The sequence below is a fragment of the Callithrix jacchus genome, chromosome 3, assembly GCF_049354715.1.
Source record: "Callithrix jacchus isolate 240 chromosome 3, calJac240_pri, whole genome shotgun sequence".
Lineage (NCBI taxonomy): Eukaryota > Metazoa > Chordata > Mammalia > Primates > Cebidae > Callithrix > Callithrix jacchus.
Window position 1 is genome coordinate 135,096,187 of NC_133504.1, and position 21,107 is coordinate 135,117,293.

General features: G+C 34.5%; 1 protein-coding gene across 50 annotated transcripts in view; it reads right to left on the reverse strand.

Moving 5' to 3' along the window:
• Positions 1 to 21,107, reverse strand: part of ADGRL3 (adhesion G protein-coupled receptor L3) — an 850,050-nt gene that overhangs the window by 98,004 nt on the left and 730,939 nt on the right. For all 50 annotated transcript variants that reach the window (XM_078367177.1, XM_078367171.1, XM_078367163.1 and 47 more), the window contains one exon: positions 372 to 581. In XM_078367177.1, coding sequence (XP_078223303.1) covers positions 372 to 581 — 210 coding nt within the window. The remainder of the gene's footprint in view (positions 1 to 371; positions 582 to 21,107) is intronic.

Sequence of the window (21,107 nt, forward strand, 5' to 3'; positions counted from 1 at the left end):
AGGTTCATCAGTTGTCACAAGTGTACTGCTCTGGTGGGGGATGTTGATAATGAAGGAGGCTATGTATGTGTAGGAGCAGGGATAGGTGAGAAATGTCTGTAGCTTCTGCTCAATTTTGCTGTAAAGCAATAACTGCTCTAAAAAACAGAAATCTATTTTAAAATGAAATATACACCTTATTCATAAAATCCACTGCTTATTTATGACAATGGAATATGAAAAATGGAAAACTGAGTAAGACCAGAAAATTAGTATCTATCTTAGAAGACTAGAAGAAATGACACTTTCAAACATAAGTATTTTTAGTATTGGCGATACTGAAAAGCTGGAAGTGGAAAACTTCTTTGCTAGTGTCAATGTAGGTTTCTTACTGGCTGGTCGGTTCGGTTGATCCCAATCAGGAAGAGCAGCTCTGCTACAAAGAGACTGATGCAAAGGTTCTTGTGGATGGTGTTACGGTCACTCTGGAGCCCGCGGAAAAAGCAAAATGTGAAGATGCAAATCAGGAGACAAACAAGGGACAGCAAAATTCCAACCCACGTGATCACATCCAGAAGGAGGTCATGGACCGCATCACTGTGCTGGAAACACAACAAAAATGCCGTAAGTTGCGCGTATACATAACCAATTACAACGTTTTATAAGGGCCTGGATTCAAAAAGTATGATGTTAATAATCCTCAAAATACCCTTTATACCCACAATGAATAAAGTAACTTAATGATTTGAGTTTTCTCTTCCACAGATGAAGCACTTTGTCTTTTCTGTGAAGTGTAAGTCAGTTTGATATTCAGAGATGCCAATAGTATTTGCTTCTATCTTGGCTACAGACATTTTTAGAACATAAGTAGTTAAAGCAGATCGACTGAATTCTGGCCAAAGATTTCAAGGTAAAACATTTTATTTTTTAAATTTTATCACTTTTTTAGACTAATATTCAGATCATCTCCACTAGGGAATACTATCTAAAATTTTAAGCTTTACACTTGGGGAAGTTGTATCTCAACTTATTTTTGAATCATCTAAGGGTTTTAAAATTAAAAATGCAATTTCTTTATCCTGTAAATCCTGTATGATAATTTCCAAGGTTGTGTCATATAAGTATGCATTTTCATAAAGATCCCCAGTGAATTCTGATGAATAGCCACACATGTGTACCATTTATTTTGTGGGCAGATCTAAAAGAATGAGGATATTTGTTGGATTTATATTCATATTGAATGGCTTAAAGAGATCAGCAAGTTTCATCGTTGAAAGGTTTTGTGTGAATAGAGCCTGTTATACATTAACAGAAAATAAATATTCAGAATTGCTATACTAAACAGTGGTATATAGCAGGCAGTAGAGCTAAGAAACAACAAAAAGTTCATGAAAACTTGTGTACTGAAACACATGTTTTGGTTCTGTTAAAATAGTCCAGTAAGCTCCAGGTCTGCCATGTTCCTTGGTTGTCAACTACTTCATTTATGTCCTTGTTCTAAGATTCAGAACTGTTATTTCCACCCTATGGTATTTTGTCCCTACCCTAGAAAAAGTTTCTGCAAAACTTTAGAATTTATAGAGGCCCAACAAATAAGCATATAAACATGTTGAAGCAAAGTTGACAAATTGTCTATGACTGTCAATTCTTTTCCTTCAAGGTTTTTGGATGAGCCCTAAATACCTAACTTCTATCAGTAGCAGAATGAATAAATGAATGGATAAAAGGTTAATTTGTACAATAATATTTTAAAGAGTAGTAGAAAATCAATATACTATATTTAAAGTCACAAACATGGATAATACACAAAAATCTAATATTCATTTTTAAAAAGCAAGCATCAAAAAGATCTACACAAAATGGCATCATTTTTGTAAAATTTTAAAAGATGAAATCAATGGCATTGATATTTTCTGGATATATGCAAAATTGGTAAAAGTATAAATAGTTACATGGAAAAATTTTGAGTTGACGGAGAAGAATTGTCTTTCTAATTGATCCCTTTCTCAACTATATAGATCATACACACCGACTTTTGTTTTAGGATAGAAGCTGCCACATTTAGTTGGCTTCACAGTAAGCCCAATTTTCACACATATCGATATTCAGATTTTCCAAACACTGCCATGTTCTCATTTATCATCAGGAACTAAACACTGAGTATTATTGGATATAAATGTGGCCACAATAGAAGCTAGGCACTACCAGAGGTGGAAGGGAGGGAAGGAGGAGGGGTAATGGTAGAAAAACTATTGGGCACTATGCTCACTCAATACCTGGGTGATGGGATCATTCATATCCCAAACCTCAATATCACACAGTACATCTATGTGTCAAACCTGCACATGTACACCATGAATCTAAAATAAAAGTTGAAAAAAAAAAGAATTTTAGAGGTAGACATTTGAAAAACCTATATCCAGGTTTTGTTCTTCTTTTTTTTAACTTTATCCTTTCAAAGATTTTTCTGGATGTGGAAATTTTTAGAAGTGAGTCACCATGGTGTAATTTGAATCATAGCACTCCTCATACTGCCAGATATGACTTCAAGGTTGTTATTTGATGAAGACCTCCACTAGAACACTGTCGATGAAACAGTTTTGAAATATTCCTGCATAACTATTGATATATTTCTTAGAAGGAGCTCAAGTCATGAAAGAAAACCACATGAAATTTTGCTTTCACTGCTTTGTTCTCTGGGGGATACTACCAAAGCAGTGTTGGGTTTGCGACAGCTTAAATTACTTTGAGTGTTTGAGAGTGGAAAGTGGTTAGTGCTACCTGGTTCCCTGAATAGAGGGCTATTTGCTCTCTTCTTTGACTCAAAGGAAAGATGCTGTGATTGAGTATCAAGCACCAACGTTTAGCACAGCAGTCTTTCATAATGGAAAAATGGCAGATATAACACCATCTCAAATGTATCCAAAAGACCTATAGCATCCTTTAAAAAAAAAAAAAGAACAAAAACAAGAAAAAAAGAAATCAAAGAACTCCCACATTTATCTGGGTAGGTGCATTATTAGAAATATATTTATATTACTCAGTCCCCTAGTAGGCTCTTCAAAAACCCCATGTAGAGTTAATAAGAGAAGAATATCAGATCTTGAAGTGTCAGTGGCAAAAATTTGCAACTCTCAATCACAGAACAAAAAAGCCTAGTAAATAAGTCACCATTTAGGTATGACTGTTTAGCCAGGAAAACATCAACATCACCACCTATATGTCAAAGATACTGGGATGGCAGCACTCATCAAATACAACTCAATAGTAGAATTTTAGCAGTAACTTGAAAGGGAAAGAACAATGGTGTATTAGTCCATTTTCACCCTGCTGATAAATACATACCCAAGACTGGGTAAATTTATAAAGGAAAGAGGTTTAATGGACTCAGTTCCACTTGGAGGCTTCACAACCATAGCAGAAGGCAAAGAGGGAGCAAGACATGTCTTAAGTGGCAGCAGGGCAAGAGAGAGTTTGTCCAGGGAAACTCCCATTTATAAAACTATCAGATCTCATGAGACTTATTCAGTACCATGAGAACAGTATGGGGGAATCACCCCACTATTCAATTATATCCACCTGCCTCCACCGTTGACACGTGGGGATTATTGTAATTCAAGGTGATATTTGGATTGGGACACAGTTGAACCATATCAAGTGGACATTAAATGTAAATAACAGATGTAAATATGAAGAACCTTGTTTATAATTAACAGTCTGCCATAATAGAACTTTTAGAAGGGGATCTGTGGATTAAAAAAAAAACAAAAAACTCCTTTGAAGAGGACAGCCAATTGAATTAAACTCCTGAGTATAGTTGTACCAAGGTGATAATGGAACAAGGATTCCTATTTCTGAGATTGCATGTTTATGAACACTATATAACTCAATCATCTATAACACAAACTATACACCATTATGTACCTTGAGAGCAGGAGTCATAACAATTTTATTAATATTACATCCTAGCACCTAGTACTGTGCTTGACATTAAAAACAAAGCCTTAAAAATATTTGGTTTTGAATGATTATAATCCCATTTCTATTAGACTAAATGCCTTAGAGTTGAATCCTCTCATGCCAGTACAGCTTTAGCACCCATTTAAGCTCCACTTGGTTATTAATTAAGGTATCAACTATTATATGTCCAAAACAGCTCCTGATCTTATCCTATTCTGCTCCAATATGTTCTTCCTTCTGTTTTCTTCATTTTAGAAAATAGCAACTTCATTCTTGAAAATGTTCTGGCCAAAAACTCAGGAACTATATTGATTCCTCTACATTTTTCACACAATACATTTAATCCATCAGGAAATCTTATAGGTCTTTACCCTCTAAGCCTGACAGGTTCTTATCTCCACTGCACCAATTTGGTTGGAGCCATCTGATTGTTTTTGAAGAGCTTTTTAACTGATCTCCCTACTTTGGTCCTAATCCCACTTTTCTATATTTAGCAGAGCAAAGAGATTCTTTTTAAATATAAGTCACAGGACATCACTCCTCTAATCAAAGCCTCCAATGACTCCCACTCAATGAACATAAAACTGAGTCTTTACAAAAGCCTTACACAGCCCTAAGATCTGCACCCATGTGACACCATTTCCTATTCTTCTCTTCCTTCAGTTCATTCCACCTCCACTGGCCTTCCTTGAATGGGTCAGGGGTATTTCAGCCCCAAGGTCTTTGCATCTGATGCTCCCTTGGCCTGGAATAATCTTCCAAAAGATATCTGCATGGCTTACTTGCCACCTTCCTTTCGTTCTTTATTCAAAAGTCACGTTCTCACAGACGGTTTTCTCTGAGTCATTCTATCTAAAATTACAGGCACCTTTTCCATATTCTGACTCTCTCTACCGCTTTTCTTGCATTATTTTCTCCTTACTCCTTATCACTTACCTGAACTGTATATTTTAATAATTTTTCCACTTATTTTCTGTGCCCCCCCGACAACTAAAAGAAATCTCTAAGAGAATAAGTTGTTTTATCTCTTCTGATCACCAATCCTCCAGCTCCTGAAGAAATATGTAGGATAGAGTAGCTGCACAATTAATGTGTTGATTGAATAAATAACCTCTGTTTAACCATCTCTCTCCACTACAATGGATTTTGATTCAAACTCCAAGCTGTATCATGCTGCCCACAAAACAGTCCTTAGGACTCTTCCTCTTAAATCACCAGCAATAAAATGTTGAGTAAAATATTTTTTAAAAATTAGAGCTAGAGAATAAGAAAGTTGTTATACCATAATACCTTATGATATCCTGTAATGTCAAAGTGTCAAACAATTATCAAAATGAAGACAAAAGTACAGATGTAAATAAGAGTACTCTGGAGTAAATCTTGGAGTCTAAAGCCTTGAATTGAATCTCATCACTTCAACTTAGTCATTGTTACTTTTAACAAAGTACGAAATCTCTTTGAGTATCAGTAACCTTATCCACATAGCAGTAAAATAGGCGAGGCTTCAGGATATTGTGATAAGTAATTCCCATAATATATGTGAAAGTAATAAAGCAAGTATTTATTTCTTTTTAATCTGAATATATTCTGAATTTTTCATTCTCAATAGAAATTTTAATTTAAATAAAAAGCCTACATGAATGATATAGAGAGGATCAGAAAAATAATAACAATAATAAATGTTAACGTTATTTTAACTAAGAACACCAAAAATTATTCTAATCAAGTATGAATCATCTAATTTCACTTTATAACATTTCCAGCTTAGTTATTATTAAATATTTGTTGTACTTATAAATTAAGCCTATAAAAATTCCTATAGTGGGCAGGAGTGGTGACTCATTTCTATAGTCTCAGAACTTTGGGAGGCCGAGATGAGCAGACTGCTTTGAGTCTAGGAATTTGAGACTAGCCTGGGCAACATGGTGAAACCCCGTCTCTACAAGAAATCCCAAAATTAGCTGGATGGGGTGGTGGGCACCCGTAGTCACAGCTACTCAGGAGGCTGAGGTGGGAGGATGGCTTCAGCCCAGGAGGTGGAGGTTGCAGTGAGCCAAGACCATGCCAGTGCACGCCAGTCTGGGTGACAGACCCAGACCCTGCCTGGGAGAAAACAGGCAAAAATGCCCAAAGCATCCAAGGAAAGTCGATAAAGAAGGCAGATTTTAACTTTTCAATCTGAATTGCATCTTTAGTACTGTAAAATTGCGCTTTAGACTTCTAAATGATAAAAGAAGAAAAACACTATTTTGTCTGTATATTTTTCCTTAAGTTAGAACAAAAAGACAACTAAAATAGCAAACAAAGAATGTCACTAAAACATTTTTCAAGATCGGTGCCACAGACGAGTGTAATTTTTGCAAGTAACTCTTGGAAAACTCATTAAAAAATAACAATAAACAAAAATATCAAAGACTTCAAGGAAATTAGCTTCTTAAGGGAAGATAAGGAGATGTGAGAGAAAAAACAGAGGAGAATGACAGAATTATTCCTCAGAAGATAGTTTCAGAAAATTCAATGAATCTATCATCTCTAGAAATTTTTATAAAAACAGTATTGTTTTTCAGGCTTTTTATGAAGTTTCTATTCATATTTGAAAGGCCAAATACTTTGTAAAACCTACATAAAACTTCTGATTTTTCTTTTATTTTTGTCTTACCCAGTATGCTTTCTCTTTGTCACTGAGCACTCACAGACCTTGAAAGGGGAGTAATGGGAGGAAAGGATGGCTTACACAATGACTGTCGCTTGTGAGAGTGACTCTGTCCATGTAAAACCCTCAAATACACCGTGAGGTACATTCCATGATAGACACTGAGGCCACATTTCTGGAATAGGGAAATGTGAGTTTTGCCTTATGCTTAAAAAAATAGTAACAATCTGCGTACACTAAGACTTTATGTGAAAATGTTCATATTTCTAACTTTATTGTCAAAAAGCAAGTCAGCAAATGAGATCCAGAGATAGATCTTAAAATAGTTTTCGTTTTTAACTATGTAAGTGTTTCCAGATGGGATACAAACTATACAAATTAATTGTGAATGCTTCTAGATAGGTTTTTTTCTTTAAAAAAAATAATTTTAGAGAGTTGCCTTTTTCAGACTGCTTGAACAATCACCCTGTAATAATTATCAACTGCTTGCCAATAATTATCAAGAACCTGTTTTACTGTTTGCATCATAATGCATTATTTTAATGTTGAACTGGTTTTGGTAAAGCACAATGATATGAGTTTTAAATTGCCTCTTCAACATATCATGTTATGAAATATTTGTAATATAGCTGAGTTTCTTTTTTTAATGAAAATGTATGAGTGTTCACTTTACTACTAATATATCCAAGAGTATAAAACATTGATTTGAATCATAAATTAAACTGAAGGCAGCAGGATTCCAAAAAAACCTATTTTCTGATAAATGTGGCATGAACTCTCTGAAAAAAAAGTTCCTGGCATTGATCTAACTCTTGAAAACCAGGTCATGAGACACAGAGGTCACCTCACAAGCTCTTGGGAAATTAAAGGGCTTAATGATCTAAAGAAATCAAGATTTCCTTTGCAGAACATATCATCATTGGCAAACTCAGAAACAAAGACAATATGATTTTATTTCTTACTTCTTTGTAGGACAAATTAACTCAATCTACCAATAACATTTAAGTTTGCATCAAATTGAAAAACTAATCTAAATATTTTCATGCTTTAATTGATAAAAGAGAAACACTAGCAAGTGTGTGCTCTTAAGAGCATACACATTAAAATACAATTGTCATTTGGATTCAATGGAACTTATTTAGCAAAATCTCCAGCTTCAGAGGCATAGTTATTATTCTTAGCACACTCTAAGTTATTGGTGATCTTCTTGCTATGAATTAAAAAAAAATACATTTGATGTGCCAGATTTGCAACTACCATAATAAATGAAAGAAACCAGCAGAAATTTTTAAAGAAAATGGAATGACCACTCAATAGAAAGAAAACAATTTAAGAGTCTCTGGGATGAGTATGAAGGTAGGAAAGGAAGCTAGGCAGATAGAAAATTCTATCCTTAGCATTTCTAAGTTAAATAAAATGATTAATAGTGATAGCAATAATAACTAACATAATTTTCAAAATGTCTGATTCTATTAGAAGAGCTTATTTATTTTTGTAAGGTATTCATTTTAATTCTACAAAACACTGTTTTGTGATACTATTATTATCTCCAACTTACAGATTAAGAAATTGAAGCAAAGCGTACACATAATTTATCTACCATCATTCAACTAGTATGCAGTAGAGAGAGAATTAATGATAGGGCAACCAACTACCCACAGTTATTCAACTAGGATGCAGTAGAGATAGAATTAATGATAGGGCAACCAACTACCCATATTTGCTCAGTACTGTCTTAGTTTTAGCAGTAAATTTTTGCTTTCTGGGAAACCCTTCTCCAAGACATAAAAAGCCTCAGATTTCAGAGATGGATGCAGAAGGTTGAAATAAATGTACAAAATCTGCATTTTTGTACATTTTCCATCTAGAAAATGGAAGCTGAGAGCCACAATATTTTTAGTGTTGAATGGATGAAGCATCAATTATCCATCTTTCTTAATGGCTTTTGCGAGTTCGCTCCTGACTACCGACATTGGTAATCAAGATTTGTGGTGCCAATACCAGTACAACCATTGTTGCATTACTCTAGCTGATGTGACTAGAATATTTAATCCACAAGCTTTGTGATCCTGAGCTCCTCTTTGATTTTGCCTGTGAATTAACTGTAGTAATTTGTATCAAGATTGTGCTACTTTAATTTTTATATTGTAAATATTGTGACCATGTTTTTTCATAGTTCAGTGATGAAAATGAGTATGAGTATAATACCAAAGCTAGCATTACAATATTGAAAAAAAAAAGGCCAAACAAGCGTCTTACTTTAAAAATACATAGAAGGATGCATGGGTCTAGATGAAGGAGAAAGTCAAAGGAGAGTACTGTACAATAAAGAGAAATAAATTTGAGACTAAACAGAAGGTAATATGAATATGCCTATGGCGCCTAGATCTCACAAGTATAGGATGGTACAGGAAAGTTTCTGTAAGTCAATCAAAATCATTTTTTTAATCTCCTCCCACCCCAGCCCTCCCTCCAAAAAAATCAATGCTCTTTTGAAAATGGCAGTTGTTGGTCCGGTGTGATGGCTCACACCTGTAATCCTAGTACTTTGGGAGACTGAGGTCAGGAGATCGAGACCATCCTGGCCAACATGGTGAAATCCCGTCTCTACTAAAAATACAAAAACCAGCTGAGTGTTGTAGTATGTGCCTGTAGTCCCAGCTCCTTGGGAGGCTGAGGCAGGAGAATCACTTGAACCCAGCAGGCAGAGGTTGTAGTAAGCTGAGATCATGCCACTGCCTGGTGACAGAGTGAGACTTTGTCAAAAAAAAAAAAAAAAGAAAAGAAAGAAAGAAAGAAAAGAAAGAAAGAAAGAAAGAAAGAAAGAAAGAAAGAAAGAAAGAAAGAAAGAAAGAAAGAAAATGGCAGTAGTTGAATTAGCTTGAGTATACAATAATAAACATGCATTATCATTTTGTTCTCTTGATTGCTCAACACACCCGAGTTAATCTTTTTCTGATTCAAAGTTTGCAACTGAAATATCCTGAGGGTAAACAAAAGAGGAAATTTTGATGACCAATATGTTGACCCCTTAATGTGGAGAGCTGATTCTGTCAGATTTTATTAATGAATATGGTTCTGTAATATATCAAATTATACGCTGAATCATGCCAGCAAAGCCATGTTCTCTCTAGCTCTTGGGTATTTTGAATTCCAAAATGGAGTTTCAAGTCGTCTTCTTGATTTCTGTGAAGATTTTAATAAAACTTGAGATGACATAAAAGATGTAACATCTTGTCCAAATGTAAAGTAGACTCTACTTATCTATCTGCATATTTGACAGACGGTGCAAATGTAAATGTCGGAAAATTCCATTCAGCCTATAAATGTCTTATAAGAGAAAATGAACAGTTCTTACCTATTAAATATCCTGTATATCTTTATATAATATTAATAAAAAAGGATGTGGTTTGCTTAGCTGTGATACTGTGGTTTTATAATGAAATTGTTTGGTCACTTTTCAGCTTCCTCAAAATGTGCAGAAACACTTAATGAGCTTTTTGACTTTCGAGAAGTGGAAGGAGATATGTGCTTTGAGACATATGCTGCTGACAAGATGCCTATCATTGTGGCTGGCCATAAAAATACGTTAAAATATTGGCCTTCTGTAAAATCATATTTTCAAAGTGTGGAGCAAAAAGAATGTCTCTCTTTGACTTTTAAATACATGACAGATGAGAACAAAGAAAAAGATTACTAAGAGACAGAAATGTAAATGATGTTTCTCTAAAACTGTTTAATGATCTCTAAAGAAGATCTAAGAAGCCTAGAAAAGATGAACTGACTCTGGCTGAGTTATTTGAAGTTCTGTGTAGTTCAGGACAAAAAGCCATAGAGTGAAAAAAGAACTCATTTTTGAGAGCTAAGACTGTTTTCAAAAAATGTCACCAGAAAAGGGCAGTCAAGTTAAACAGGAATTGCTCATTTATTTACTAAAGCTGTAACTTGTTTAGAATCTGCTCTGTTTTGAATGTGTCCCTCAAAGTTCTTAAGTTAGAAACTTAACCCCCAATGCAACAATGTTGAGAGGTAGAAACTTTAAGAGGTGATTAGGTCATGAGGGCTTGGCCCTAATGAACGGATTACTATTGTTATCAAGGGAGTGGACACGTTTGGCCCTCTCTTTCTCTCATGCCCTCTTTACCATTCTTGCTTTCTTGCCCTCTGCCTTCTGCCAGAATTACCCTTGACAGATTCTTCTGGCATGCTCTTGGACTTCCTAGTCCCCAGAACTGTAAGAAATAAATCACTGTTCTTTAGAAAGTAACCAGTCTGCGGTATTCTGTGATAGCAACACAAAGTAGACTAAAACAGCATCCAACCTCAATTTCATAAGGTAAAACTATGTGTTTTACAACAATCCTGATAGTGGTTTAATTTATGTTGACATCTAATGTACTTGTAAGTGTTTAAAAATGATGGACATTTTGGACATGGACAACATTTATGATGAGTTCATAGATGCTAAGGACTTGATTGACAGACAGGTGGTCTACCGAAACAAGCATGTAGATACAAAGTGGATGGGTATTTTTGCAGAGTTGGGAACTAATGCCTACAAATCTAAAAAGCTGTTTAGTAAAGCTATGTGGTAAAATAGAAAGTATTCTATGCTCAAACCTTTTTTTTTTTTGAGAGGATACTGGCTTGATGACATCACATTGGACTGACACAAGAAATCAATGTAATGTGGGCTTAATGAGGGAAGAACTGAGGGTCAAAACAATTTTACTTTTGACTATATTCATTTTTACCTCTATTAAAAAGAAAAGAAGGGAAAGGCAAATATAAACATGCCATAGTTATTTTATTTAATAAAGGTAATATCTGCTTAACTACTACATTGTATCTACCTTTTAAAAATTTTTTATATTTACTTAAAAATACATAATAATATAGCCTAAAAATTTAAATATCCAGTGAAGACTTAAAAAAACTTTAAAAATAAATGTCTGTATCAGAAGACAGAAACATCATAAAAATATGATTACATTTTTTCACACTATTGGCCCTACTATTAACTACTATTAAAGTACTGTTATTTTTCATTGTTAAATAATAATAATAATATATATGTGAATAATTATTTATTGTGTACTACTAAGCATAGTTTTGGTCTCGCAGTGCTATTTCCTAGTTGGCTTTCTAAAAACCTGGTCACCGTAACTGGTAGCTAAGTACTCCATGTTTTTAGCAACTTCATTAACAGTGGGAGGGTCCACAAATGCTTGCCTGTATGTCCTTCTGTGACCAATTATAGGTGGTCCCAAATTTACAGTGGTTTGACTAATGATTTTCTCACTTTACAATAGGTGAATGAGGACATAACCTCATTGCAGATTGAGGGGCATCTGTATACTAACACCCTTAGAACAGAATAGAGCTAGGCTTTCATGGGCAAAAATGTGTTGACTATCCTTTTAATACAATGAATAAACCCAGAGGTCTTGTTAAAATAAAGTTTTCTGGGCTCAATTCTAGCTCCAAATTTTCTTGTTCTCTGATAAAATGGGTAACTCCTCCTGTCTGTTTTCATTCACACACACACAAACGCACACACACACCCCTTTTGCAAGTACTTCTTAAAGGGGCCGGGTGATGTGGAATGGGGTAGAGCGGCTGAAGAGTAAGGAAAAGTCATCATGGAAATACCAGATTAGTTACCCAGATATATTTATTTTTGTTACTTTATCATTCTCATAGAGTCATTACCTCCGGCATCCATGAAAAGATAAATTCATCACAGCGAGAAAGAAAATTTTGAATTATAGATGAAAAGACTTAGAATTAAAGGAGAAGGTAATTTTTTAGATCTAGATTATAAAAACCATATAATAGACACTGCATGAAGCAAGAAATATTCCATAAAATTTTGGTAGATTCATTCTTAGAATATTTATTGGTATTATGTGCCAGGTACCAAATAAAACAGAATATTAATATAAATATAAATATGTACATGTGCACATACACATACTCATGTCATATTTATTTCCTTTTCATTTGGTTTTCTTAGCTATAGCAATTTCAGAAAAAATGAATATTTATTAGGCTCTCTTTTTTACATTCTCCTGAATAAATGTATTGCATTTTAAGCAGAATACGGGTCTTCCAGATATTCTAGAGACAATTATCCCACAGGCTTAGTGACAATAATGTGAGATAATATTTAAATGCAAAAACTAATTAACATCTTAAAAGTTCCATGAATTGGATTTTTAAATTAGCAAGTAACTAACTACAGGAGATCTTTAAATTGTAGGCTGCAAGTGGTGGCTCATGCCTGTAATCTGAATACTTTAGGAGGCCAAGAAAGGTAGACCACTTTAGGCCAGGAGTTCAAGACCAGCCTGGCCAACATGGTAAAAACCTGTCTGTATTAAAAATACAAAAAAAATTAGCTGGGCATGCTGTCACAGGCCTGTAATCCCAACTATTCGGGAGGCTGAGGCAGGAGAATTGCTTAAACCCTGGAGGCGAAATTTGTAGTGAACTGAGATCGTGCCACTGCACTCCAACCTGGGTGACAGAGCAAAGCTCTGTCTTAAAAACAAACAAAAAAATTGTCATATTTACATTGTGGTGATACACAAAGTAAATTGGCAATTCCTTAAATTATACATATCAAGATAGGCAAAATGGTTTAGTTTAGCCGTATTTTTGTTCAAATGCTTTTAAAATCTTGCTTATATGATTTGTCATTATTGTCTATCTTGGAAAGCTATATGAATAACTAGTCTGGAAAACCTAGCCTAATTCCATTAGAGTCTAGTAGTTTTGTTTTTTTTAAATTGCATTTTAGGTTTTGGGGTACATATGCAGAACATGCAAGACAGCTGCTTAGATACACACATGGCAGTGTGTTTTGCTGCCTTCCTCCCCTTCACCCACATTTAGCATTTCTCCCCAGGCTATCCCTCCCCAGCACCCCCCCCGGCTGTCCATCCCCTATTCCCCCCAATAGACCCCAGTGTGTAGTACTCCCTTCCCTGTGTCCATGTGTTCTCATTTTTCATCACCTGCCTATGAGTGAGAATATGCGGTATTTCATTTTCTGTTCTTGTGTCAGTTTGCTGAGAATGATTCTAGTAGTTTTCTAACTTTATCACTTTATTTACTGGAGATAGCAGAATGAAGTAGGCCAGAAAAACACCAGGTACAGTGGCTTATGCCTATAATCCTAGCACTTTGGGAGTCCAAAGCTGACAGAATGCTTGAGCTCAGGAGTTCAAGACCAGCCTGGGCAACATGACAAAACTCCATCTTTACAAAAAATCCAAAAATTAGTGGGGCATGGTGGTGGATACCTGTAGTCCCAGCTACTTGGGAGGCTGAGGTGGGAGGATCACCCAAGCCTGGGTCAAGCCTGTGGTCAACCATGGTCTTGCCACTGCACTCCAGCCTGAGTGAAAGAATGAGATCCTGTCCAAAAAAATAATAGGCCAAATAGAAAAACAATTACAGAACTGCTGCTATGTTAAAGTAAATTTTTCAGATCTGGAACAAATATAGTTAATAAACACCTAACTAGTTCTTACCAAGAACAGTATATAAAATTGAAAATATTTTTAGGTTATTAGGATGGAGAGGTTTTTATGTTTATTTACCCTGCTGAGTTAATTGATTACCCTTTATTAAGCATAAATAAATTGAATGATTATAACCATTATATTTAAATTTTTTTAAATAATAATTTCTTCAGTTAAGCAATGCTAAAATCATTTCACTAATGAAGAAGAAAACAAATCAATTAAAAAGATTATTTATTTTTAGTACTGATTTATAATTGTGCTTAAAATTAAATTTAGTGATGCTGATATTGTAGGAATTCCCAATGTTCATACAACCAATATTTTGAAGAGCTGGGAAGTTTTATGTAGTTATATCTTGCCACAAAGCTATTATTTGACAATTTCATTACGGAAAAAAAAAAAAGTCTGTCACTTCTAAATCCAAGGCAAAGCACTGGCCTAAACATCTCTCTTTCAGCAAAAGCTTACCTGATTAAATGTAGATAAAATTGTTACCTTTTATTAGGAACTTAATTATGTGTTTGTGCCTTGAGAGTTAACTACATCTGGGATAAAGAACTTTAAAGGCTTTGAGAATAAACAGTGAATTAATAAGTCATTTTTCCAGAAAACTTTATAATTCTCAATATGATTCTCATAGATTTGTTATTTAATCCCTAAAATAATTGACAGAATGTTAGGAAAATCTGTATTCATCATATTTGACCAATTAATAATGGGAATGGGAAATTCAGATGATTTGCCTAAGAATAAGAAGCAGTTACTTAAAAAACTGGAATCAGAAACCTAAGCCTCCTAATTTTTAATTCTTATTCCTACTTTCCTGAATTATAAACTTGGAAAATAAAGAATTGTGATGACAATAACTTTTCTGATGCTACAGATTAAATGATATAATCTACGTAGACGTTAAAGGAATGGTGTTCATCCTTATTATTAAAGGTCTTGAGACATTCTGGGCCCTTCTGAGGGCTGAAGTCTTCACACAGTGTCCACATTTTAGAATCCCTATGTACTTGATTACCTTTTTGTTACAAAACTTTTCTCACTAGAATTGCAGATGGACCTCTAGCTGCTATTTTTAGCCAAGCTTATTTGCTAAAGATGAAACAGAACCTTAATATTTTAAGTGTGAGGATCCAAGCTGTGTATGGATCACAGGATTCTTTCTGCTTAAAAGTTCTTATTGTCCACTATTCACAGTAGCAGATAGATGCCCATTAATGGTGGGCCAGAAAAAGAAAATGTGGTACATATACACTACAAAATACTATGCAGCCATAAAAATAATAAAATCATGCCCTTTGCAGCAACATGGATGGCACTGGAGGCCATTATTCTAAGAGACTTAGTGCAGGAAAAGAAAACCAAACACTGCATACTTTCTCTTAAAAGTGGGAGCTAAACATTGAGTACATATAAATACAAAGAAGAGAACAATGGATACCAGTGCCTTCTTGAGGGTGCAAGGTGGGAGGGGTGGTGAGGACTGAATAATTACCTATCAGGTACTCTGTTGATTTCCTGGGTGACAAAATTATCTGTACACTAAAACCCTGTGACATGCAATTTCCCCATGGAGAAAAACTGCACATGTAACACTGAACCTAAATGTTGGAAGAGAAGAAAAGTAGTCATAGTAAAAGAAAAAAAAAAATTCTGCCATAATCTAGAAAAAAAACTCAAAAGAAGCATGTTGTTAAATCATATAAAATTTATTGAAAAAATAAATATTGCAAAACCCAAAAAATACAGCCTTCTATCATGCTATCCTAACTGTTTCTCATTTTGCTTAAACAAAATGTCCTAAGAAGTTACATCGCTTCCCCTAGGGTGTCTTCCCTGACTCTTCAAGGTCCAGTTAAAGCTCTTATCCAGGTCGGGTACAATGGTTCATTCCTGTAATCTCAGCATTGGGAGGCAGAGGTGGGCAGATCACCTGAGGTGGGGTGTTCAAGACCAGCCTGGCCAACATGGTAAAACCTCTTCTCTCCTAAAAACACAAAATTAGCCAGGCATGTTGGCACATGCCTGTAATCTCAGCTACTTGGGAGGCTGAGTCAGGAGAATCACTGGAACTCAGGAGGTGGAGGTTGCAGTGAGCCAACATTGTGCCATTGTACTCCAGCCTAAGCAAGAGGAGGAAAACTCCATCTCAAAAAAAAAAAAAGCTCTCTTCCATGTGTTTCTACAGCATCCTCTACAGTTGTGAGAACTATAACTCCTTTCTCACAAGATGCTGGTTTTCCTGATCAGTTGTCTATATTATTAAATAAACTGTAAGCTTTGGTTGTCACAAAGATGGTACTCAACTATTTGGGGAACAATAAAGGATGGATTGAGCACATTATAAATTTTAAAAATCAAGATTAATAGAACAAAAGTCTATTAATATGTTCCCATGGATTCCTCTTAATTACAAAAAGTTCAGTGTTTCTGTGCAATGTAACATTTTAACCAAGTGATCCAATTCAGTAATACAAATGACTACATTGATAGTAGCTGGACCTCTTGATGCAACAGGAAGGATACAGCATCTACTATATAATGCTCTTGACAAAAATGTTTTACCCAAATCTAATCACGAGGGAAACAAATCGGAAAGGTTGTGACTGTGAAACATTCTACAGGTCTACTGACCTGGACATTATAAAATGTGATTCTCATGAAAGACAAAAACAGGCAAAAAGACTTTTAAGAAGATAATGTATGATCCCTAGTCAGCCCTTCTTGAAAAAATAATGACTATATTGGGACAACTGGGAAAATTTCTTTGTGGATTATATAGTAGATGATAGTATTGCATCAATGTTACATGTCTTGTTTGTGTTAAGAATAACGTTCTTAAAATATAATTGTTGAAATTTTAGGACTTAAGTCACATAATACCAGTAAATTTACTTCTTTTCATTTTTCTTTTCCTTTCTTTCTTTTCTTTTCTTTTTTTTTTTTTTTTTTTTTTTTAGATGGAGTCTTGCTTGCTCTGTTGCCCAGGCTAGAGTGCAGTTGTGCGATCTCAGCTCACCGCAACTTCTGCCTTCCAGGTTCAAGCGATTCTCCTGCCCCAGCCTCTTGCATAACTGAGAATACATGCGAACACACCACACCTGACTAACTTTTTTGTATTTTAATAGAAACGGTGTTTCACTGTGTTGCCCAGGCTGAGCAATTTACTTTCAAAAAAGTCAAATAATACCGCAAAATATACATACACACACGACATATACAGGAAGCCAATTGTGTCAAATATTTAAATATGAATTCAGAAAAGGAGGTGTATTTATTGTATCATTCTTTCAACTTTTCTATAAAAGTTCTGTAAAAGATTGGAGAAGAAATAAATAAAATGACTTCAATGGTTTGTTTTTCTTCAGATCCATAATCTTAGCTGCTTTCTTCTTACAAATAAGTTTAGACATATCTTTTTCTTTCATGAATTTAGGAAGACACACCACAAGTTGGTATCAATTCTCCTCCTCAAATAGAAACAGTATCTATCTCAATATCTCTAGGTAGGTTCTTTTTTTCCGTTTTTCCTCCCTGTCTGTCACAGAGAAAAGTAGTGGGGAAAATCCACACAACTTTTCCTCTTCTTCCTCAAATAATTTTTCCTATTCACAACAACTCATCAGAAATGCAACAAATGCGGCTTTAGGTAATTGGTGGTCCACTGTAGATGGGAGAAAGTGGTATGGAAGGTAGCTTTCTTTTCCTGTTTTATAACAGGAAATGCACAAAAGAGAATTCAAATTCAGGTTGATGTTCTAGGAGCCATGATGGTGGGAAAAAAATTATCCCATTATACTCATTCCTATTTGAAATGCCCTTTCTCTGCCCATTATATGCAAGTAAAATGTGGTTCTAAAAGCTTAATTTTTTGATAATGTTAATATTCAAGATAATGTAATAAAATCTTACATTTTTGAAACCAGTCTTTTCAAGAAATTTTCTATATTTGGATGTACTCAACATGTAAATTATATCATTTTCCCTTCAATAAATACATTATTTAAAGTACTATTTTTACTAAAGTATTAGTTATGATTTTTAATCTCCACCTCCACATAAATCCCACCATAATAGAGATAGCAAAATACAAAATGAATGTAAGAACTAAAAATAGGATTGTGCAACCTTTAGCAACACAAATTCAATATTTTGTTTTCTAATAAAACTAATTTCTTAAACTTTTAAAGTAACTTTTTTTTGGGCTGGAAAAAGTACTTTTTGAAAAACAAGTACTTTCAACTGCAGAGCCTTACAATATAAAACTACCTAGTGTTTTCTTCTAGCCTAGAAAAAGTTTAGCCATAAAATATTCAACACACAGAATATCCAGGGTATGGAATTAAAATGTTTCAAACTGTGGCTGTTTTGAATCAATTCTACATTTAGAAGGAAATACAATGGCTTTAAACAACAAATCAAGGCCTATACTTGGAATGGGGTGACGTTGGGATGGGGTGATAATACTAAGCTTTTAAAAAAATACAATCATCAATCTAAAGAAAGTGAAGTCTTTTGAAGATAATAAAAATCAATGTCAAGTTGAATTGACAGAAGAGGGTAGGCAGGCATATTTTATTATCTCCAAAGAATTATAATTTGACTAGAGGAAAGAGCTAGCAGTATAAATTATAAGATTATTTTCTGAGGCTTTTCTTATGGTGCTTTACAAAACCACAGTAGAAATGTTAATTTAATTACTTTGAAACTTATGCTCCTGTAAATTAAAATATTCCCTCCACAAAGGGGGTTGCAAAAGAGAATTACTATTAAGAGACAAACAGACATTTGGATTTTGTTTTTTAACATTCTTCTAAACAAAAGGCAAATCTGCAACTGATTCTCAATAATGGAAGCTTTTAAAATATCAAAAATACTATATCTCAAAATTTAGGTATAAAATTATATTATCTAAGTTTTGTAATGGTTACTTTTGTGTCTAAAAGAGAAGACAATCAAATGTTTCCTTAGACAGTAGAAGCAGGGGGAATTCAGTAGTTAACCAGCTGTGTTGCCACCTTGGGGTTCATGGTAACAATTCAGAAAATTACAAGTAGATGAGACAGACTCTTCTCACCTTGGGTGTTTGCATAATTGGGAATTCAGAGATAACTCTGATATGGTTTGGCCCTGTGTCCCTACCCAAATCTCATCTTGAACTGGAATCCCCAGATGTGAAGGGAGGGACCATGTGGGAGCTACTGGATGAAGAGGTCAGTCAATTTCCCCATGCTGTTATTGTGATAGTGAGAGAGTGATAGTTTAAAAGTGGCAGTTTTCTCTGCTTGCTCTCTCTCTCTCTCTCTCTTTCTTTCTCTCTCTCACTCTCTCTCTTGCCACCTTGTGAAGAAAGTGCCTGCTTCCCCTTCATCTTCTGCCATGATTGTAAGTTTCCTGAGGCCTCCCCAGCCATGTAGAACTGTGAGTCAATTAAATCTCGTTCTTTCATAAATTACCCAGTCTCAGTTATTCTTTATAGCAGTGTGAAAATGAACTAATACAACCCCTTGCAGCAGTTGGTGCTCAGGTTTCTAATGAAAGAAAGAAAGAAACGAACAAACGAAAAAACCCTTACAACATCAGCATTATTAAACTTACAACCAATTAGAAACAAGAATGAAGACAAACCAAAACAAGACATTTCTTGGATATTTAAGAGGCCTAATACCATCTAAGATGGTTTTTGATGAATTCTGTCCACTTGGTCAAAAATGTTGTTTTATATACCATACAAGGCACTGGGGTTGTAAACAAGAAGAAAAGATATTCCCCAGCAGGAGGAACTCACAGTCTAGAGAAGACAAATACATTTCAAGAGATGATTGCAATATAAAATGACAAGAGGTATACAAAGTGTTTTAGAAACACGTGAAAAGAAAGTTAACTTTTACTGAATACTGATTATGTGACAAACACAGCTCCAAATCTTTAAATTTGCACAACTGCAGCAATTTCTGAACATGCAGATTAGAAAATAGTAACACTTGTGAAACATTAAAAAAATAGTTTTTATTTTTTTTTAATAGAAAGCAAGAAGCAGAGTGTGTTTAATTGGCAGAATGCATGTACGAATGAAAGAAAACAAATGAAATTAAAAGAAGTCATAGGATAATGTTACATTTGACTCACTAAAAGCTTCAACACTTTCAAATTGTAATTAGCTATATTTTTCATAACTTTAAATATTTCAGAAGTACTCAAAAGAAAACTTTAGTTTTCCTTGCATCAACAGTAGTGTCCTTGTACAAAAAAAAAATTAATTTAGCTTTTCCTAAGGTATTTGTCAATTATAAATCGTAAACTACCATCTTTAAATTAATGTGTAATCATCTTTTATATCAGTAGATTACTTATAATTTGGCTATGCTTATTTATGAACTATAAGATGGCCTTGTAACTACTCTTTTATGTAAAAGTTCTCACATGGCCAATTGTAATAAATTGAGAGGTATAAAATGGCCAGCATTCTTTTGCACCAACAATAGACAAGCAGAAAGTGAAATCACGAATGGATTACTAGTCACAATAATTAGAAAGAGAATAAAATACCTAGGAATACAACTAACAGGGGATGTGAGGGACCTCTTCAAGGAAAACTAGAAACCACTGCTCAAGGAAATAAGAGAGGACATAAAGAAATGGAAAAACATTCCATCCTCATGGATAGAAAGAATCAATATTGTGAAAATAACCACACTGCCCAAAGTAATTTATAGATTAAATACTATTCACATCAAACTACAACTGACATTCTTCACAGAATTAGAAAAAAAAAAAAACTACTTTAAATTTCATATGAAATCAAAGAAGACCTCATATAGCCAAGACAATCCTAAGCAAAAAGAATGAAGGCATCATGATGCAGGCATCATGCTACCTAACTTCAAACTATACTAAAAGACTACAGTAACCAAAGTAGCATGGTGCTAGTACCAAAACAGACATATAGACCAATGGAACAGAACAGAGACCTCAGA